The sequence below is a fragment of the Lingula anatina genome, chromosome 1 (assembly GCF_051362555.1).
Source record: "Lingula anatina isolate TDL-2025a chromosome 1, LinAna3.0, whole genome shotgun sequence".
Taxonomy (NCBI): Eukaryota; Metazoa; Brachiopoda; class Lingulata; order Lingulida; family Lingulidae; genus Lingula; species Lingula anatina.
Window position 1 is genome coordinate 9,217,382 of NC_141767.1, and position 21,710 is coordinate 9,239,091.

At 37.4% G+C, this 21,710-nt stretch overlaps 2 protein-coding genes across 2 annotated transcripts; both read left to right on the forward strand.

The window, feature by feature from the left end:
• Positions 1-1,309: 1,309 nt before the first annotated feature.
• On the forward strand, positions 1,310-14,311 carry LOC106168865 (organic cation transporter protein-like). Its single transcript, XM_087001355.1, has 11 exons — positions 1,310-1,477; positions 4,673-4,947; positions 6,132-6,363; positions 6,488-6,680; positions 7,395-7,527; positions 7,843-7,943; positions 8,128-8,262; positions 9,399-9,481; positions 12,253-12,373; positions 12,657-12,729; positions 13,096-14,311. The coding sequence occupies exons 1-11, from the start codon at positions 1,387-1,389 to the stop codon at positions 13,330-13,332; spliced, it is 1,674 nt and encodes a 557-aa protein (XP_086857481.1). The 5' UTR covers positions 1,310-1,386; the 3' UTR covers positions 13,333-14,311.
• A 1,542-nt stretch (positions 14,312-15,853) lies between these two features.
• LOC106168871 (organic cation transporter protein) lies at positions 15,854-21,331 on the forward strand. Its single transcript, XM_013548080.2, has 11 exons — positions 15,854-15,958; positions 16,248-16,552; positions 16,816-17,047; positions 17,563-17,755; positions 17,954-18,086; positions 18,221-18,321; positions 18,631-18,765; positions 19,007-19,089; positions 19,334-19,454; positions 19,609-19,681; positions 19,989-21,331. The coding sequence occupies exons 1-11, from the start codon at positions 15,922-15,924 to the stop codon at positions 20,217-20,219; spliced, it is 1,644 nt and encodes a 547-aa protein (XP_013403534.2). The 5' UTR covers positions 15,854-15,921; the 3' UTR covers positions 20,220-21,331.
• Positions 21,332-21,710: the final 379 nt, after the last annotated feature.

Sequence of the window (21,710 nt, forward strand, 5' to 3'; positions counted from 1 at the left end):
CTACCACAATTATGTAGGCTACAATTCTACAAGGTTGCCCATAGCTGTAATTTTCTATTACATAACAACTAGGCAACTGATCGTCATGTAAATCGGAGATGCATGGGGGTAGTAAGCATTGACCTACCTAGCGTTATCATTGGAATATTCCAACGCCAATTATCTTTTAAAAATGCGGCTCCTAATTTTTACCAAGCGGTTGTCATATGAGGAAGATTCGACCCGCCGAATTGCCAGAAGGCTGGGTTGTTCCAAGAGAACCATTCAGAGATCTAGACAACATCATAACCAAACAGGCACGTGGGCAAGATTGCCTGGGGAAGGCCGAAGGAAACCAGACCCAGCCTTCCTTGTAGAAAACGTTTCATGACATTTAGAAATTGACTGCAGGACAAACCATGTTTCTGAGTTTATCGTCAGAAGACGTCTGCACAATCGCCGTTTTTTTTCGGTGGGGTTTCTGTTAGGAGACCAGTGATAACTGTCAGGAACCGTTTACGTCAGGAACCGTTTACGTCGAGGCAGATGATGTACCGGGACTCTGGCATGGACCCAAGCCAATAACTTGGTAATGATAAAGTTTTCAAATTAAAGGCAGTTTTAACACCTCCAAAGCGTTGTCAGAATTCATGGACGCGTAAAGGTTTGGAGAACAGCTGGTAAGAAATATCTTTCCAATCTTTTTTTTTGCCTCTGGTCGACAGGACGCATCCCACGTAAGTCATAGTATGGGGTATATTGGCTACTTTGGTGTAAGCTAGGCGAGCTGTCAGTGGTCGACGGGAACCTTATCACAAATCCATGCACCCAAGTACTAGAAAGGAACCGAAGCGATTCTGATTAGAATAATGAAAAAATGATCTAATACTATCTTTACACCATATATAGAACGCCATTACACCGCAAACGTAGGGACTCCACGTACAGACGCATCAGGTGCGTCGTCCAATCTAGAGGATATTGTACAAAATTGTTCTTTGATTTTAGCTTTGGTAAGCTTATTCATTGGTTATACAATCAGTAAATTTTGTGAAAATATTCCTGTTGAAGTTGAATAAAGAACATTGGTTCATAGTATGATTTTATGAACACTTTACGCACTGCGTTAGTGGGTGACTTTTTTTTTTTTTTTTTTTTTTTTTTTTTTTTTTTTTTTTTTGCTAGGGGAGTATGTTTATTTATTTATCTATTTATTCAAAAAATATTTCATGTAGTGTCTGTACATATTGCATCACTTGTGTCTCTCCGCGTCGCTGGAGCCAGTATCGTGCATTAACCGCATGGGAAGGAATGTTAAGCCTTTCTCTCACAAAGGACACATGTGATATGCCTATAATGCTGGATGAGAATCACTGACACAGCTTTTATAAGCGACCACTGGGGTGCATGCTTATGATCAATTCGCCATCTCCTAGTTTGTCTGTTGCGACACCTCACAACATGGCCGAAGGGTTCGATCGCATTATAAACTATATCGGTAAGTAGTTATTTGCAACCAACAATGAGATAGGTATCGCATATGATGACAACTCTACGTAAGAAAAAAAAAAAACCGGGGGGGGGGGGGGAGGGAGGCAAAAGTATTGCACCATTTTGCTCTATAATGAACAACAGCTGGGTTTGGTATGTTTTTCAATCGTTATTTTATTGAAAACTGGTTAAGTCAAATTAGTATCTTCACTACAGGTTTACAGACCAGTGCTTTGAGGTTACAAAACGCATGTTATTTTGTAGGGTAGTCACGCGATATCAATTTGGTCACCACCCTTCTGGGCATAGACTTCTGGGGGCTATGTTGGTCAAGGCGCATCAGAAAATGTTCATTTTTCAACTGTCTCAACAGATTATTTGAATTCAGACTAGTCCCATAGAATTCTGTCTGAATGTTTCTCGCCCTCCTCCGGTCAACACTACAACTTCACGTAAGAATCTGAAGGAAATTGACATTGATGTCCTTAAAGCAAAACTTAAGTCTGCCTTTAACACCTTCCTATCTGATACCAATGTAATTGGAAACACTACTTCAGAAGATGTTGACACTCTTCTGCATTCATATCACAATACCATAACCATCATATTAAACGAACTCGCTCCAGTCAAAACACAAGTTACTCGCAGTAAGTCAACAGCACCATGGTTTTGCAGTGAACTATCTGAGATGCGACAATCAGTTAGAACATGTGAATGTAAATGACGCAACATTGGTCTAGAAGTCCATCGTCTAATTCATAAAGAAAAACGCCTAGAGCACTGTCGCCGCGCTGATCAACTGAAATCTGACTACCACAAAAAACGCACAGACAAATCAGATACCAAGAGTCTTTTTACGATTGTTGAGGAGTTTTAAAAAATCATCACCCACCATTAAACCAACACTATGCTCCGATGAGCAACTTTGTTTTTTGTTCCTGGACAACAAAATAGAAAAACTTAGAAAATCCTTTGAGAGCGGAATTAACAACTCCATTCTACAAGAAGTTGATCCTCTTACATCGCCGACCTTTTTCAGAGAATTCATCACTGCTACTCCCGAACTAATAAAAAAGTTGATAAATGCCTCCAAGCCAGAATCATCAGAACTGGACATCCTCCCAACTAACCTCACAAAGGAATGCATAGAAGAATTACTACCTTCCATTACAAAGCTTTTCAACACATCCCTTCCAAGCGGCGTAGTCCCTAGAAAGATATATATAATCAGACCACTCATAAAAAAGGCCACAGGCAATCCAGACTCTAATGACCTGCAGAACTATCGTCCCATCTCAAACCTCTCATTTCTCTCAAAAGTACTGGAGCGCCTGCGCTCTGCACACTCATCTACTTTTGCCTAAGTTCAATCGGCTTATAGAGCACATCATAGTTCTGAAATGGCGCATCTTAAGTTGCACAACGATATTGTTCCGGCTCTTAATGATCAGAAACAAGTGATCTTATAACTACTTGATTTGTCTGCAGCCTTTGACACAATAAACCGGAAGATTTAGTTCAATAGACTGAAATACCAGTAGAGATGGTATTGCATTGGCATGGTTCAAGTCATACCTGACTGAGCGTGAACAAACAGTCTCGATAGGCACATACAAGTCACCGTCAACACAACTAGCTTGTGGCGTACCACAAGGCTCTGTAGGGGAGACCGGGGCTAGTTGGACCCCGGGGTAAGTTGGACCCCCATCAAGTATCTTTAATAAAGTTACTTTAAGATGCTAAATTATTTCATTTGGACTCACTGCCGACGTTTTCTTAGCACTATTGGATACGGTCACTTTACAAAGTGATGCGATCAGTTCTTTTACCCCATAGTTACTTTGTCATAAATTGGGGGGGGGGGGGGGGGGGGGCAACTTACCCCGGGGTCCAACTAGCCCCGGTCTCCCATACTCGGCCCCATCCTGTCCACTCTTTACACGTCACCAATTGTGGGCATTGTCTCTAAGGGGCCGTTCAAATGAAAAATCTATTTTCTAAAAATCTATTTGCGGTATCTTGTGATCACGTTCTGTGTCCTGAATACCCCACGGCGTAATTACGGGCAGCGCGAGCCAGTTTCTTCCAAAGCTGTAATTAATCCTCGGCGCTGCCAGTAATTACGCCGCGGGGTATTCAGGGCACAGACCGTGATCACAAGATACCGCGAATAGATTTTTAGATTTTTGGAAAATAGATTTTTCATGTGAACGGAGCCTAAGCACGGTTTTAACCTAATGCTCTATGTAGATCACTCACAAATTTATATTGTTTGCAACAGGCCATCAGATGTATCCAGAAATGTATAAGTCAGGGACTATTTAAAGCCAATTCACTTGTTTTCAACAATGGCAAAACAGAAAAAGTTCACTTTATCTCTCGTTTTTATAAAGATGCAGAAAAATTAGAACTATTACAAATTGGAAACAGCAAGGTCAGGGTAAAATATGAGGTTAAAAACCTAGGAGTAATTTTTGATAACAGGGACGATATGGCCGCTAACATCAGTAAAAATGCAGAGCCGCTTTCTATGGTCTTAAAAATCTCCAAACTATCCCATATCCTTGTCAAAGGTCAAATGGAAATTTGTTGCACTGTTGAAATTCAAGCGTTCTACTTACTTTGAAAATTTGATCATCCCTGATTTTATTCTTTAATTAAGACTGAAGACGTTGTAATAAATGCAAAAATCTCCTGTATAAAGCGATTAATTTTTTGCGCAATTTTTAGTTTGTTTGTCACTAAATGTAAAAAAAAAAAAGAAAAAATGCAGCATGCTGATAGTACAGCAAGCATTAAATGAACTATATTTTATTCGTTATGCAAAAATTAAGTCAGAAAGGTCAAACTACACATGCTTAAACAAGAGTAACCTTTTTTCGGACATTTTTTTTCTGGAATACATACGTTGCGTACGTATTAACCATGGCGCAAACCCCCCTGAGGTACTGTTTTAAAAAACTGTATTAAAATATTTTCTGAATCCCCCTGAGGTACTGTTTTAAAAAACTGTATTAAAATATTTTCTGAATCTTGGATTTTGTGTATAATTCTGCACTTCAAAGCCAACTATCCTTTATTTCAAGCTTTATATCCATAACATTGTATGTTTGTGAGCAACAAAATGTTTCTTTTGCATGAAAACCTATCAATAGTCCTACAGCATAGATACCATTTAGCTGACCAATGTATTATTTTTCAGGTAAAATAGGGCCTAGACAAATCGCAATAGCGTTGATCATAAGGTCAAGCGAACTAATGAGCGCATGGACAATTCTTATACCTGTTTTCATTGGCGCCAAGCCTAACTGGGTGTGTCCATCCTACGTCAACAGCACGATATATAATGATTCAGAGTTCGGAGTGACATCTTCTTGGTATACAGATAACCGTAGCGTGGAGAATACATGTGCAGAAGATAATGAGATTTGTGCAGGAATAGAATATACATCTGCATTCACTTCTGTAGTGACGGAGGTAAAGTAACTCCTTCAACTCATTCTGGTCATGACGAATATTTTTCTGGTGGAGATACACCTGTTAAGTCTGTTGTTAATGATCATAAGTTTTAACTTTTCACTTTCTACGCAAAACTGAAGCTAAACCTCACTAAGTTTTTGTCGCTGCGTGGCCTTCTTCAATGTGTGTTATTATGAGACTGAGCACTATTCACGAATGTCTCCGTAATAGTGCTCTCTCAGTAATAGTGCTCATGACGCAAATGGATTGAGAAGAGGCAAACTGTGTCCTTTATCTCAATTCGAAACAACTGTATGAATCGATTAAAAAACAGTATATGAAACTTCGTCGTTCCTTATCTTCCTAGTTTCTTTATAGTATACTTGAAAAACCAAGGAATGCATGTGACCGTTTTTACTTACGCAACTTAGAAATGCTGGCTAAATGAAAACATCAAAAACATCGAAAACATCAAAGTTATTTGTATTCAGTTCTTTTTTTACTTACCCCAAAGGCCCAGGAGATGTCGATGTTTTGTTGTATTTTGAGCGATGGTTTTCGAAAAAATATCATGATGTTAATCTGGGTATTTTTTTCAACTCTTATTTTTTCTACATGTACCTCTTATTCTTGCTATCTCTTTAATGTAACATCATAGCGATGCTTTTTTCCAAGCAAATTCAAAGGAATAAAGAAAATATTTTGTGCATAGTAATCTATAGTTTTTGATTTTCTTCTTCCGCTGCATGTACTAGATATAGACTATATATTTCATTTTCAGAAGTTCATTACATTTCAAAAGACACCTTCACTTAGCTTGAAGTATTATTGGCTTTCAAAAAATTGTATTCTTTGTTTAGTTCATACTTACTTACTCCTTGAGCCATGGTCGGCTCATAAGGCTTGTCAGCGTTCTCCGCCATCTTCCTCCATCTTCTGCTGCTGTGCCGGCTTCACCCCATGTCTGCCACCCAAATGCTTTTCACTAGTTCATGTTTGCAAACAAATAATTTAGGGTCAATACACGGAGTTAATCCCCTCTTTCACAATTTACAGGTTAGCGCTATTTGGTGTTTATGAGGTTAAAAAAAGACCAGATGTTGCTTATATAATGTGTTATAGTTGTTAGAATTGAAAGATAATTTACTTTGAATGAATGATAGATATTGTTTTGAAAAAAACGGCATTTCTTTTCTTTTTAGTGGAATCTAATCTGCAATTTGGAAAATATCAGCACCATAATTACAACCTTACAGATGGCTGGAATCTTCTTCGGAGCACTCTTGTTTGGTCACCTTTCAGATAAATTTGGAAGAAAAAAAGTGTGGTTTACAATGCTGACTTTAAACTCAATAGTTGGTTTTTGTGGCGCGTTTGCACCAGTGTGGGAAGTGTACGCCGCCATTCGTTTCTTGAATGGAATGTTTAGTGGAGGTAAGATTTCAATATCTAAAGGTAAGAAAATTTGTGCAAATAGCTTGCTTTCTTTCAAAATTGCCATAATCTATTTACCTATGTAATATTAGTTTTTGTCCCACAGTACGGTTGTCTTTTTCAGGCTTGATGCTCGTCAATTTTGTCTGGCCCATGGAGTTTGTGAACGTCAAGTGGAGATTGTACGTCAAAACTTTCAGCTTTTGGTCCCCCGCCAGCTTACTGCTGTCACTGTTGGCATACTTCATCCGTGACTGGAAAGCACTGCTGATGGTGACAACACCATTTCCAACGGTGTTCTTTTTGTTCTTATGGAAGTAGGTCTGACCTTACCAAAAAGTTACTCAACGTTGCTTCTCGGTAAACTGAAATGGTGTCCATCAGATAAAGCCTAAAAAGAGGCTGTTGGCACTGTCTGATGTCATACAAGATTGGGAAGGCGTGGGTGTGGTTAACGATAACGATTTTGTGCCGGAAATTTCGTCTTAGAAAGCAGTACAAAAGTAGCTCGCAAAACGTGATGAAATCATACTAATTAAAAGAGTGACCTAAACCAAGCATCGTGCTCGATATGGCCAATCAATTAAATTTTAAGTTAAAATAGCAAAAAGGGAACATGTGGCTAACTTCTGAAAGGGAGTTTAATGGCATGTAGCGTAATTCCATGGTAGGGCCTGTCAAAGTGAAATGGCTTATGTTTTGGTTTTAGCCATTCAACTTATTCATAATTTGAGAAGACACACCACTGGTCAAAAAGGTTCTCCCACCGCCGATTCCATATGCTTATAATTACAAATGATCACTGCAAAGGTGAAAATTGTTATAAATAGTGTTTTTTAATCCAGATAAATGTACCATATCTAACACGATTAATGGTACAGAATACAAAATGGCGGTGAAGATATCCATATAATCGAATATGTCACATGTACCGCATGGAATTAGAGGTGGGGCAACATTTTTGACCAAGAGTGTATGATGCCATTTTATATTTTGCTAAGTTACAGAAAAGTAATATTACCTTTTCACAGATTTATGCCAGAGAGTCCTCGCTGGCTGCTTATGCATGACAGAATTGAAGAAGCAGAAAAGATTTTGAGATCCATTGCAATCGGGAACAAAAAAACGCCACTAGATTTTGATACACTGATGAACTTTGTTGAGGTATTTGAAAATATGTCAATTAAGATTAACTAATTATAATCACATAACAACAAGGCTTAGTCAAAAATGTTTTGAATTAAATACTTACCAGTTGATGGATAATGATAATTTTACTAGTATTGAGATGATTTTCATCTGCCGTTTTGTGACGTAATGAGTTTTGATTATGGGTAAATATGAGTTTGTACAACGAAATTCATAGATTTTTTTTTCATCAAAGCACTTTGATCGTGGATGATGTGGATGGTGAATTAAGTCGTTAAGTATCTTGTTGTAAATTTATTTTTTCATTTAAAAACTAAATTATTTTTGTAGGAGCAAAAGACAAAGGCTGCAACGGTAAAACACTACGCCATCTGGGACTTGTTTAGGACACCCCAGCTGACCAAATATACTTTGGTTCTCATGTTCAACTGGTGAGTTGTTGTTGTTTGATAAAAGTTATTTTATTCGTAAAATATACAGAAATTATTGTCACATATTAATTGGAATTATGTAATCGTTGTGATAGGCCCTAATGAGCTTAGAAAACAATATGACAGTAGAAAAATACATGAAACTGCCATAAATTTGCCCTTAAACTCCTTTGTATGACTATAGGTTTGTGTGGTCTTTGACATTCTATGGACTATCGCTCAATGTGAAGCAGTTACCCGGAGATGTGTATGTCAACTTTGCTCTTTTGTCAGCGCTTGAGTTAGTGTCTCACGTGTTTGTCTTATTCACCGGTAACAGGTAAGTCTTTTTTCGTCCCCTTTTTATGCTGTAAATTAAACACAACGTTTAGAGACATGCACCGGTGCTTGTTAGTCGTTATAGCCTAATGCACACCGTGGTAAATGGACGTCTCTCTTTTTTTCCCCTTGACATCTGGGATTATTTAAATATTTTGTTTATTTGTTATGGTGTTGAGTGATAGCAAATAATACGTAGACACCAAGTTGTAGAGCAATGTTTGTATCTAGAGCCTAGTTTATTTTTCTGTTTTCTTCAAATAGGCCAAAATATTGAGAATCTCTGTTCATACTAGGGGAGATAGTCGTCATTAAATGCTAGTTTATACTAGTCGAGAGAGTCGTAATTACATTCTGGTTAAAGAAATGAATAGACTGGAAATTGTGTCACATGGTTTCACGAGGATATAAACATCTAAATTAAGAAAAGTCAACGGGTATGGGCTTTCAGCGGGAGTTTGGAAACTCATCAAACATTTAGACAATGACAACTCAGTTTGATAGCTTAACATGCATGCTTCCCCCCCCCCCCCCCCCCCCCGTGGCTTGTGACGTCACCCAACCATGTACTGGTAGCTCATTAACTTCCAGACCTCATTAACTTCCAGCAAAAGGACGCATTTGTAAAGCTCGATATTTACAAAATGAACTTTGAATTTGTATATTTTGATAAAAATAATTTATTGAGCATGTTTTCTGCAAGATATGCTCCGTTCAAGCCATTCGGATGGTCTCTCCGAAACCCTTTAGGTTGGGGGGGGGGGGGGGGAGTCAGAGGTTGGAAATTATTAGAGTGGTGGTTTCCAAGGTTGAAGCGCAAAAATGCCGCTAGAGGCCACCAAGTGTTCACTTGAGCTTGTCTGGTGGATTAATACGATGAGGTTATGTTGTTGCAGCACGTCAATTAAAACGGATTTTAGCGAAACATTTTTCAACGATTACTCTCGTGTATGCTGTCAGAGAAGAGTAATGCGCTTACTATTTAAAAATTAGAGCAGTTTTTAGCTTTAGTTGATATCAGTGTGCCGCTGTATGTTATCACCACAGCAGTGGTGTTTTTCTACCGTAAATTCTCTTATATTCGGAGACCAATCTGAAGCTTCTATCTCATGTAGTAACTACTTGTATTTCGTTTAGAATTGGCCGCCGGAAGCTAATGGTCGGATCAATGCTGACCTGCGGGCTGGCTTTGTTCTCTGTTCTTTTCATTGGTTTAGCGGGTAGGTAAAAGGGAATGTACAGGTATGAGGGTAGATATTGCTAAATACTTATGATTAACAAAACCACGTCTCCTACAGGCACACAAATATGGATTTATCTACAGACTTGACATTTAATATGGAATATATTTTCCAAATCATAATTCATCAGTTTTTTCCTATTTTGCTGAATTCTACCTACAAACGGTCATGGTCCCTAATTCATCAGAGAAACAGACGACGCTATTTTGCTGTTTGCAATGGCATCCTCAGAGGTCGTCTTCTATCCTAACCTGCTGAAACCAGTCTGGTGTTCGCTAAGAGCCTTGAAAACGCGTTCTGGTTGTCATTTGCCCCTCATTCTGAACGGACTGGGTGGTTTTTGGTTAGTCGCAGCAGCATATCCGGAAGGACAGTGAGTCCTGTACCCTGTTGGTAAGATTTCGACACATAGGGTGTGGCCTCTGTGTAGGTACATTAGTCTGGGCATAACTCCATAAAACGGTGCGGACCGTTCCGTGTGACACAATAATCTGTTTGGAAATGTCTGTATTTTTCGCGCCATTCTGGCACAGATTAACAATTTTGTTAAACATTGCTTAACTCAAGAATGAAGTAATTTTTCTTCACTCAACAGCTAATATTGAGATAGTTTTTACCTCCAATATTTCGATGTCTAACAGAACGTCTTCATCAGGGAATGAGGCTATCCAGTTGAATAGCCTCTATTCAGGAGATCTATTGGAGGTAAAAACTCAATATTAGCTGTTGACTAAAAAAATTACTTCATTCTTATTACATAACACAACTGATTAAATTCTACTCTGACTGCTTAACTCATTTTACGCACTGCAAAACCGGCTGCTTGCATGCAAAATTTCAAATTCTTTTATGCAGTTGTTGCCGACATATGGATACTGTTTTGACAGAACCATGCTTCACCAAAGCCCAGCTTTGACCAGCCCAAAGGAACATTACCCAATTAAATCACTGCATATTACAAGGTGCAACAGGCATAGTAGTCAGTTCATTGGTAGCGACACAGCTGACTACACACACTTCTCCAGTCAGATATCTAATATGGGATCTGTGTTTTTTAAAAAGTGGACATTTTAACCTATTCATACCTTCGAAACTGAAATATTCCACATTAAATGTCAAGTCTGTATGTCGTTTTAATTTAGCTCAGACTGCCAATTTGTTCTCTAGATCAGATTGCCACTTAAGCGTGTGGGAGGTTACATAAATACAAGTGTACCCCAAGGTAGCGTACTTGGCCCGTTACTCTTTCTCATATATATAAATGACCTCCCTGACGGACTCTCTACTGATTGTTTCATCTATGCGGATGATACTTCCCTCTTTATGCCCTCGCGTCGGGGAGATGTTGATTCACATGCTATATTACAAGGTGACCTACGTACCATTGAAAATTGGTCCAATAAATGGAAACTCAATTTTAAACCGGCAAAGTGCCGCGAAATTATATTCGGCAAAGAAAATGATAATAGTACATACCCTGAATTGTATATAAACAATACCATGATACCTAGGACAAAGAGCCACAAACACCTGGGACTAGTACTTGATTCAAAACTAAATTTTAATGATCATACTGATCATGTTTGCGAAAAGGTTCAACGGGCCGTAAATGCACTAAAACCTCTATACTGCAAAGTTAGGTCCAAACATTTAAATGTTATATATAATGCCTTTATCCAATCACAATTTGATTACTGTGACATCTTCTATCATAACTCACTCCAGAAGAAATTATCGAAACTATCGTCTCTTCAATACCAAGCCGGCAAAATAGTACTGGGAGCCTTACCTAGCTCTTGTACCTCCAAAATATTTGAACAACTAAATTGGATTTCTCTATTTGATAGAAGAAAAATGCATGCTCAAAAAATTATGTTTTCAGTCATGGCGAATTTGGTCCCCTCCTATGTTTCTGATATATTCCGCCCATTCAGAAACCCTTTTCCAATCATAACCCGAGAAAATAACAAAAGAGACTTTAAACTTCCTCCTAAATACCCCCGTACCTCAGTTAACTATTTTCTGATGTCTTCATGGGATCAACTCTCCTCCTCCACTAAATCTTTACCTTCAATCTCATCTTTCAAGAACTCGATAAAAAAACACCTCACTGCTGGGTCGCTTTCAACAACAACACTAAACTTGAACAGAAATCATGAAAAAATTCTTAACAGAGCGAGGGTCGGTTGTTTATTTAGAGCAGAATTGTTTAGGCATAACTGGACTACTATTGATACACCACACTGCACCTGTGGGGCCTTGAAACCCCTCTTCACTTTTTCTTCAGATGCCCTTTACTCAATTCAAAGTACCCTCCCCTTTACCTACATGCAAGCAAGACCTCTTTCAAAACACAAAAAGAAAAGCTGTCGTTATTTCTCTACGGTCATAAATCCTTATCACCCACCCAAAATGAAATTATCTTCGACACTGTTGCAAATTTTCTTCTCGTAAACTTTGTTATCACTTAATAGGTATTATCTCTTTTCCTCTTCTTTCTTTCTGTACTTAACTTGTGCTCCTGATATATATGAAGTTTTACATTTACTCTGTTGTATATATGTATATACCTATCCATTTGTTTTATTTATTTATTTACTTATTTAATTTAATTTTGTGGAGAGCATATAATGCTTCCAGCGCCTTGCCTCCACTTCATTCTTTTGAATAAACGTTGTTTAAAAAAAAAGCGTGTGAAAAAAAAGAGAACTGACGAGGTTCTGCTCTGTAATTGAATTCCCTTTATTCAGGTAAAATCGATGAGCTTGGAACCCTAGTTACCGCCCTGGCTCTGATTGGAAAGCTAGGCGTGACCTCAGCTTGGTCCATTGGGTATCTTTACACCGCGGAACTCTATCCCACTGTTGTCAGGTAATGGTATTGACAGTGATGGCACACTGGACTGAAAAACTATTTTAACACTAGGTTCTTAAGGCAAATATTTATATTGATCAATATATTCCCCTGCATTTGCTGTTCTTTATTTCAAATATTTTTGTTTTCCCTTCTATGTTTTTTTTTTTTATCATTTCTCTTCAATACTAATATGCAACTACTTAACCCGGCCCATTAGCTTGAAATAAAAAGGTCGATACCAGTTCTTAAATGAGGGAAAGGAATGATATTGATATTTTCAATCCATTTTTCTTTGTAGGAGCATCGCAGCTGGAACTGTCTCTATGGCCGCCAGAGTAGGAGGGGTGACTGCGCCACAATTTGAGCTTTTGGTAGGTTCTATTTTCCCATTGTTCTATGATGTGGCGTTTGGTTTGCTTGAACACAATAGAGGTAAATTATTGGCACAGATATCCGTAAAATGGATATTGGTCAAGTTGACCATATGTTTTACCCATCAATTTAAATTTAAACCAATCCATTTTGTATTTGATATACCCAATCATCCAAACCACTGTCTCTCAACGTTTTGTCCAGTTCAGTAGTTTTTATATATTCATATTCATCTATATTTTTATAAGCCTCCTTGCAAAAGCAGTGTTAAGATGCTGTATTGAGTTATATAAATTTGATGTTTTAAATATCTAAATATGTTCAGATTCCTTAGGCCATTGTTGATTGGCTTTTTTTAACACCAGGGCACTATATCCGGACAACTACCCTTCACAATTTTTGGAAGTTTCGCCTTGGCTGCTGCCTTTCTAAGTCTGCTTTTGCCTGAAACCAAAAAGCGACCTCTGCCGGATGCTCTACCGAAATGTGCATTTCCTTGCGTCCGCCCATCGACGGATGAGCTGTCAGTCGAGGAAGAGGGGAAAATGGGGGACCAAGGAGTAGAAAATAAAGAAAATTTTAAAAACTATAGTAATTTGTGAAACATCGTAGAGTATTGTAGATGAAGCAATTGTTCAACAACAATGAGCTATTCTTGACACTTCATTGTTGTTTTTGACGTGACAAATTAATGATAGAATCGTTTTTGATCTTGCGTCAAGGATGTCAACAAAAAGTATGCGCTGTGGCCATTAGTAAACCAGTATTCAGAAAGATATGAGTAAAGTTTGTTTAAGCCCATTGAGGGCTATTACATTTCTTTTCTAACTACTTGTAAATTCAGAAAAAAGGTGCACCGGAGAGGGGTTTTCTTTGCGGCGTCAATGCGCACTTAAAAATACATAAGAAGCAAAGTTCAGTGGCCTGTAACGTATATAAATTCTCTGTGGCAGTTTTTATGCAAGCCAGACAAAATCAAAATTCCAAAAATCCCCAACTGAAATTGATCTCTTGGACAGCAGTATAATGCTTTAAAATTGTGTTTTTTTTTTCGTGAAATAGACCTTTTCTTCCTCCATTTCATATAGAGGGTAAGCAGAAAATTTCGGTGAAAATGTCATTTGTTGGGAAATAATGTATGGCAAATATGTTGTTTTTCTTTAAGTTATACTATTTAAAACACTAAGGTGGCATTTGTTCGGATTTAGTGATAGTGCCATCAAATATGAAGAAATGTTATGCCTTTAATTGTGTTATTATTTGAGAATCACACTACGTTTCAAATACAGTCTTCAAATGCATGTCTATAAATCCTAGGACTGAAAAGTAGTATTTATTTTAAGTTGTGCATCATAACAACGTGCCTGCAATTTGCGCCAAATCTTTGAAGCTTCCTCGACATGACGTGCAAAGGCAGTGAACTGCTTAATCATTATTTATCCTCGTTGGTATGGTGATCCCGTTTCCGCAAACTTACAAAACGAGGGGAATGAAGACTGCGACTAATTGCAGTAATGATTGTAATGATAAAACTGGGCTGAACTATATACATGCAATAAAATGAACTGAAAAACCAGTTGTAAAAAAAAAAATAAATAAGCTTAAGTTGGATTATTTTTTAAGCATAACTTAGCTTTTTATTTAAACATGTAGGTCAACTGTAAACTATTTCATTCCATGTTAGCTCATTAATCTAAATCTAAATTAACCTTTTTGCAAAATATATACATTAAATAGTCCATAATGTATTTATTTGCTTTCACAGTGTCTTTACATGGCTACCGAATAGAACGTATTTCAGTTGGAACACAACAACACAGCAATTTTGAAGTTTTCACTAGGTTTATTTCTCACACAAAGGCTACGCTAAAAGGCAAGCAAGTAGAAACGGTCTTTTCGGAGTCCCTCTTAACAACGGAAAGGAACCTAGCTTTAAAGGCAACCGTGCAGGGTCTTGCGTACCACATATCTAGCAGGCTGAGTAGCAGCTGTGACTAACGATTGCACTTCCCCCTGTAATTTATCAGAACTACCATATGTATATCATATGTATGCGATTATACTCGGTTACGGGCTTAAAGGTTATACATGTATCTGCTACGCGCAATACCTGAACAATATATTTGTGTCTTCCTTGTAGGCAAAAGTTGATAAAACTTAATATTAGGGATCTGTTTCTACTGATACGACTGCGTTAGTTGTGGATCACTAGATTGCGTCTAGTGCGACAGAGCTCGAGACACAAATAGCATTTTTATTACTATTTTTAAAATAACAGGATTTCTGTCCCTACCTGTGAACATACAGGCCTATAGTCCCGAGGAATACATGTGACCGTTTAAATAGCAAGAAGCTGGATACATCGATGATGGCGTTGGTAAGAGAAAGAATAAAGACGCCATGAAAATCGTAATTTGCTGTCTTTGCTTAAGCGAAAAGGAATTTAAAAAAAATCGATAAAGCTTTTAGAATAAATTGTAGCTCTTCATCTACTTCATCCCGAGAGGGACACATTAATACCACGCGACCTAGCACCATTTTTTGCCTAGACATGACACAGAGTCTCTCGAAAACAATTTAGAACCAAGGGACCGAATTTGATTTGAAGACCAGGGTAGAGCCGTAACAGACGTCTCACCTAAAGGTACTTGAATCATTTATCAGTGCTGTTCTGCGCCAGGTTCTTATTTGCAGTCCTCTTTTTCTTCTAATCGAAAGTGTCCTTAAGGGTCTTCTCACATTCTCAATTTATGGTCTAACCACCGTTATCTCCTAACCTTTATTGTGATTGATACCAATTTAACTCTCCAAACAACTCACCAAAAAGAGTAAAAAAAAATTAAAAACAGATGTTTGTTTTTTCAAGATAATGGATATGGTTTGCCTTGGCGATTAAAGAAAAAGTATTCTATGTATCCAGAAAAATATGTTTAACAAAGTAAAGGTCAAATGTGCCTTGTTACCCTTTTTTTTGCCTGGCGCATCCACAGTGCATTTCTACACGAGTAGCATACTAAGCGTCACCTTCATGCACGTTTTCATGCAATAAACTGATGTAGATAAGCTTAGGGTCAACTTCCACAAAGTACAAAAACACCTGTGAATCTGTGCTGTAACGTTATTTCACTGTAGTAGGTCTGCCGTTACGGCTTGATGATTGTGGTGTAAGATACTACACAGACCGTATCAACATGTCGCAGGGGTTTGAGGAGATACTGAAGGGTGTTGGTGAGTTTTAATATACAAGCATTTGCAACTTACGTCGTAAACCGTCTGGTTCACATTTCCAAAAGTGAAATAAATTATTAAGAGAAGTTGTCAAATCTTCTACACGTACGAGTAAATAATGAATCTGAAAAGAAAATGCACATTCATGAAATATGTTGGATGGGAAGGGGTTATGAATTTGCCTCTTTATGTATTGTCTGTACATGCTGCTATCATCTGAGTCTAGATGATGAATTCTTGGCTAAACTGAAGTTGACTTATCAAAATGAGTTTCTTTCGTTTTTATCAGGCGTTATTGGCCGTAAACAAATCGAGGTATTTTTTCTTGTGAGTCTGGCTGATGTTATGACGTCATGGACCATTTTAATACCAATTTTCATTGGTGCACAGCCCGAATGGATATGCCCACCTGATTCAAATGGCACATCGTCATGGAGCAATGGAAGTCACCGTGAGGATGCATACGACGACGTTTCGAAAATTTTAGCGGGGAATCTTTCAACAACAAATAGCACCAAAAACATGTGTTCAGCAGATAACAATATTTGTTCTGGTATAACGTATACCTCCCCGTTTACATCAATGGTTACAGAGGTAAGGTCGGTTGAAACCGAAACCAATATTTGGTTTTTTCAAAGCGCAAGCGAACACAACCGACAGGAATTTCCTATTTTGATTTTTCTTTGTGGTTGATCGTTTGTGTACCATTTCTCCATCTGCTTAAAGTAGTTTTCTATCACACAGCCATTTTTAATTGGTTAGTCCAGGTAGACGTTACAATGAATAAAGCAAGCGTGTATATACATGTATTTCTTGACGAAAGTACCCTACCAAGTTCCGTTTATAAATCTTTCCAGTGGAACCTTGTCTGTGATTTGGAATATGTCAGCGACATCATCACAACAATTCAAATGGCTGGGTTATTTTTTGGAGCTCTTGCTATCAGCCAGTTGTCGGACATGTTCGGCAGGAAGCCTGTTTGGTACACAGCCCTTACTGTCAATTCAATCGTTGGCTTCGCTAGCGCATTTGCACCTAGATGGGAAGTAATGGCGGCCATGCGTTTTATAAATGGAATGTGCGCTGGAGGTAATGAAAGTAAATGCAGTTGTGAGGAAGTTATTTTTGCTCCGAGTCGTAGATGCCGCTGTTGTGAGCGTCATGTCAGCTGTACTATGTGGCAGCACATTCAAGTAATTTTGTAGGTTAAAAAGATAATGAAAAATAAATTTTAATACTCGATCTTACGTTGAAGCTGAGACAATTTTGAAAATAAATGATGAGAAAGCGCTGCCGACCTTCCTTGTAATAGTTTAACCTATTACGTTTGTCCCGCGATTTCCTCTCTACATTACACAATGTCTATTTCTGCTGTATGCAAGGAAAATGTGATATGGACATGTTGAGAAAGTGTCATGGAAAAGTATGTTGGCTACTGATAGACCTTATATTTATTTTAGCTGCCAGTACAGTATAAATATGTTACGGGGCATTAAAAACTCAAGTAAAAAATATTTTGCAACAGGACACAACAATATTCCGAGTAGGAGTCTTCGAAGGAGACCCAATTATAGAAATAGCTGCTATTAGGTCTTTTATTCCAGGTTTATTGCTCGTGAGTTTTGCCTGGCCCCTGGAATTTGTTGGTATCAAATGGAGAATCTATTTAAATGTTTTAAACTTGTGGACACCTGGCAGCATGCTTCTGCCGCTTTTGGCATACTACATTCGGGACTGGAAGACGTTACTGATGGTGACCACGCCATTTCCAACAGTGTTTGTGTGGTTTTTGTGGAAGTGAGTAACATATAGATATGGTCAATACGGCGTAAATTGATGTAGTCCAAATATCATATGGAATTACAGTATGGCTTTTTCTTAAATTGCATTAAAGTTATATAATTTTTAGAGTTTCCGGGGATGGATGGCGATGGGCTAGGGGAAAACTGACAGATCCAATGGTCGTAAACATTGGGCATTTTATGTATAATTTAGATTTATGCTGGAGAGTCCTCGTTGGCTTGCTATGCAAGAAAGACTAGAGGAAGCTGAAGAGGTTCTATCCATTATCGCAAAAGCAAATGGAAAATCACCCCCGAGCGTGGAAACACTCAAACAATTCATTAAGGTAAAGGTTGACAGCCAAGCGCAGCATTAAGGATCTATATTAAGTGCCATGCAATAAATCAAAAGTAAAAACAAACGCTGTGTAAAACTGATTCTGTGTTCATAAATGATATGTATGTGTCCTTTTGATTCAAGGAGGAGAAAAAGAATGCGGCAAAAGCGAAAAAATTCAGCTTCTGGGACTTGTTCAGAACCCCACAGCTGGCAAAACATACCCTAGTCCTCATGTTCCTCTGGTAAGAACTTGACTGCCAAAATTTCTTACAATTATCTTCAAAATGAATGGTTGTATCTTTTAGGGCAATTGACTTCATTTCAAACTTTAGTCAATTTGTCTGAAACAATGTACCTGTCAGACTTGTAGACTATGTTTCTTTACCAAAACTTAAGCTGGAAGATTTACCAAAATCTTACAAAAAAGTAAATTAATTTATACCACCTGTTAACTTCTGCCTCCTAATAGAATATTTAATGCAAGTATTTTTTTTTAATCTGTATGATTTTCAACTTTTTCCACAAAGCTTTCTTTGTTTCCTTATCTGTAGGTTTGTATATGGTGCAGCGTTTTATGGGATATCTCTTAATGTGAAAAATCTTCCTGGTGACAAGTACTTAAATTCGTTTCTCTTGGCAGCTGTTGAAATACCTGCTCTAGCGGTTGCTCTTGTCTGTGGTATTTGGTATGTTTATTGCGTGGTTCCAGTGTATTGCAAAGCATCTGTAACAAAACTGGTAATATGGAAAAAAATGTGTAGTATGCTATATATTGAGGGTTGTAGCAGGACAAATGATGCATTTAAAAATCTTTTAAGATTATTAGAAAATAATCAGTCCAAGAACCTCCATAACATGCAGTATATGCAATTAAGAATATTACACTTGTAATACCAAGATTTTCCCCTACAAATTGCGTAATTGCAGGCTTGGTCGTCGTGTCACCATGTTCGGTACCTTGCTTATTTGTGGACTTGCTATATTTTCTGTACTTTTTATAGGTTTAGCAGGTAAGAACACTGGTCTATTTAAATCTTCCATTTATAAGATAACGAATTTCATTGTAGAATAGCGTTTGGTAAAAGGCATAAATGACAGTTTTAATCGTAGACTTCTTACATGCTTTTGTATTTAACGTTATTAACAACCAAATGATTTTTAAAGATTATCCTGACTTGTCACTATTCTCAACGCGAAAGTATTTATCTATGAAAATATGCAATACATTTTAAAAACCCACTTGCTTTAATATAGGAAAATTGGAAGAACTAAGTGTTTTGGTGACTTGTCTTTCTTTGTTGGGGAAGTGTGGCGTTATGGCAGCCTGGAATCTGGGGTACCTTGTTACCGGGGAATTGTTTCCCACTGTCGTCAGGTGAATGCAATTAAAAAAACAAAAATGTTTGTAATTGCGTGAAACATTCTGTGAAAAGTTTTCCTTAAATAGTCAATTTTAACACTAAGACAAAAGTAATAGTTACATAAAATGAAATCTTATAGCTTACAATATAAATGTAATTTATTATAAGGAGTATTGGCGGAGGCGCTGCTTCCATTGCGGGTAGGGCAGGTGGAGTTACGGCACCACAGTTTGCTTCATTGGTAAGTTTGTAATACACTACTTTGACATTTTACATCAATTGTTGTATTAGGATAAAGACGTTAACCGTTTATCTCAAATTTTAAACAAATCTTGTGAAACAATTTTTTCTTCGATATAAACTGAAACTTATGGGCTTTGCGTTATTCAAATATTTTCCTTTAAGTTAAAACTGGAACAAAATTTCCAATTTAAATTGTGCAGAATCGACTGGTCTTCATATAAAGTGACGTTTCTGTGGGGCATTTCCGATGTTCTGTTACAGACAAGTTTATGTGCATGTTTCATTGTTAATTTATATTCCCCTAGGGACGGGTGTCCCGAGAACTGCCATTCATCGTATTTGGTAGCGTGGCGGTGGTAGCTGCATTCTTTGGCCTCCTATTACCCGAAACAAAAATGCGCCGCCTTCCTGATTCTCTCCCTGAATGGTCATGGTGCTCCAGAAAACCATACATTGAGGATGAGGTAACTTCCAGCGATAAGGAAAGCGACGATATGCATGGAAAAAGCAAAGAGACGATATCGACAGATCTTTAAAAAATAATTGGATCTGCATTGCGCACTATATTGCTGGATTTGATAGAAGCTTGTTGTTAAGTAATGAATTCTTAATATATATTTTATAAAAGATTACAAAGTTCGTAGAAACCCAACAACAAGACTCAAAAGGTCGTAAAGGTGCTTGGTGCTTGAAAGACTTTTCCCTAATTTTAAAAGCACTTTTGTTTTAAGCCTGAAATTCTACATATTTCATACATGTTTATGTTTCTATTATATCGATATTTTAAAACCTTACTAATATACATGTATGCACGTGTGTGTGTGTGTGTCGGAGGGGGGGGTGTATAGCAAATTATTTCATATGTCTTTATGGTCTAAAACCTCTCGAAATACTTTTAAATTGTATTTTATCTAATGTATAAGCCTATGATTTCGCTTGAGGGACGCCTGGTATAAGCTGAGGAAAAGGTTGGAGAATTGGAGAGCACCGAACGTTGTGATCTTGATAACGTCAAAAGCTATCTAATTTCAACATTATTTTAATTAATTCGTAACAAGCCTCCATTGTTCCGATGTGAATTGATCTGTCTAGTGATGTTAGTCAACTTGAAGAAATGTTTAACTGTTCAATTTCTACACTACTGAAAATGTACCTGTAAAAGCTTTCGCCCCAACACTTAGGACTTCATAAGGCACACTAAAGCCAGGAGACAGTGTATAGTAAGCATTCTAGTGAGCAGTTCTTGTAATACTGCCCAGATGCGAGACAAGTTGTGCCTCCCCCGTCCTTGCTCAGTAAGGGTCTCTTGGCCCTAGTGTAAATAAACTCCTTCACCCCCCCCCACCCCCCCATTGAACCCCAGGGCGTATTCATTATATACTGTCTCATAAATTTAGTGCGACTTTTCTCAATATTAACTATTCATTCTAATATTCTTTTAAAACTACATACATCCAGTATACAGAATGTAGAATATTTTAATTTTTATAGTTCACAATATTTTTATAGGGTTTATAGTTTATAGACACCAACTTCGTCTTTTGAATTATTATTGTGATATTACTCATGTATCAATTTGACATTGTACACAGCATGTAAACTGCGTTTTGAGGGAATAAATGCAATAATAATAATAATAATGATAGTATTGTTAAATTACATTGATCCTGTGCAAGGTAACCAGTACTTTATTTTGAAACAACTGTTTTTTTATTATGTAAACAATTAAAAAAAATGAAAGAAACGACCGTGCAGGTTAAAATATTTATTTTTTTTTTTATTCAAAGTAGGAAATTTCAGAACTGTTTGAAAAAATTGATTTTTGACATACCTCATTATTAAGAAGTGTTGACAATGACCCGTAAAGTATATTCTAGATTTTTCAAATTCTGATAATATAAATGCAATGAACAAGTAGTTTCATTGTTTCTGATACGCTTTCTGATGCCACACACTAAGAAAAAAAACACGCTTGATTATAAAATCATATCACGTGTATGAAATCATTTGTATTCACAGAGAGATTT

Coding starts and splice junctions, on each gene's coding strand:
- LOC106168865 (XM_087001355.1), top strand. CDS start 1,387: ATGCTTATGATCAATTCGCCATCTCCTAGTTTGTCTGTTGCGACACCT. Junction 6,681..7,394: donor TTCTTTTTGTTCTTATGGAA/GTAGGTCTGACC, acceptor ACCTTTTCACAG/ATTTATGCCAGAGAGTCCTC. Junction 9,482..12,252: donor TCTTTTCATTGGTTTAGCGG/GTAGGTAAAAGG, acceptor CCCTTTATTCAG/GTAAAATCGATGAGCTTGGA.
- LOC106168871 (XM_013548080.2), top strand. CDS start 15,922: ATGTCGCAGGGGTTTGAGGAGATACTGAAGGGTGTTG. Junction 18,087..18,220: donor CACTCAAACAATTCATTAAG/GTAAAGGTTGAC, acceptor TTTTGATTCAAG/GAGGAGAAAAAGAATGCGGC. Junction 19,455..19,608: donor TTGTTTCCCACTGTCGTCAG/GTGAATGCAATT, acceptor ATTTATTATAAG/GAGTATTGGCGGAGGCGCTG.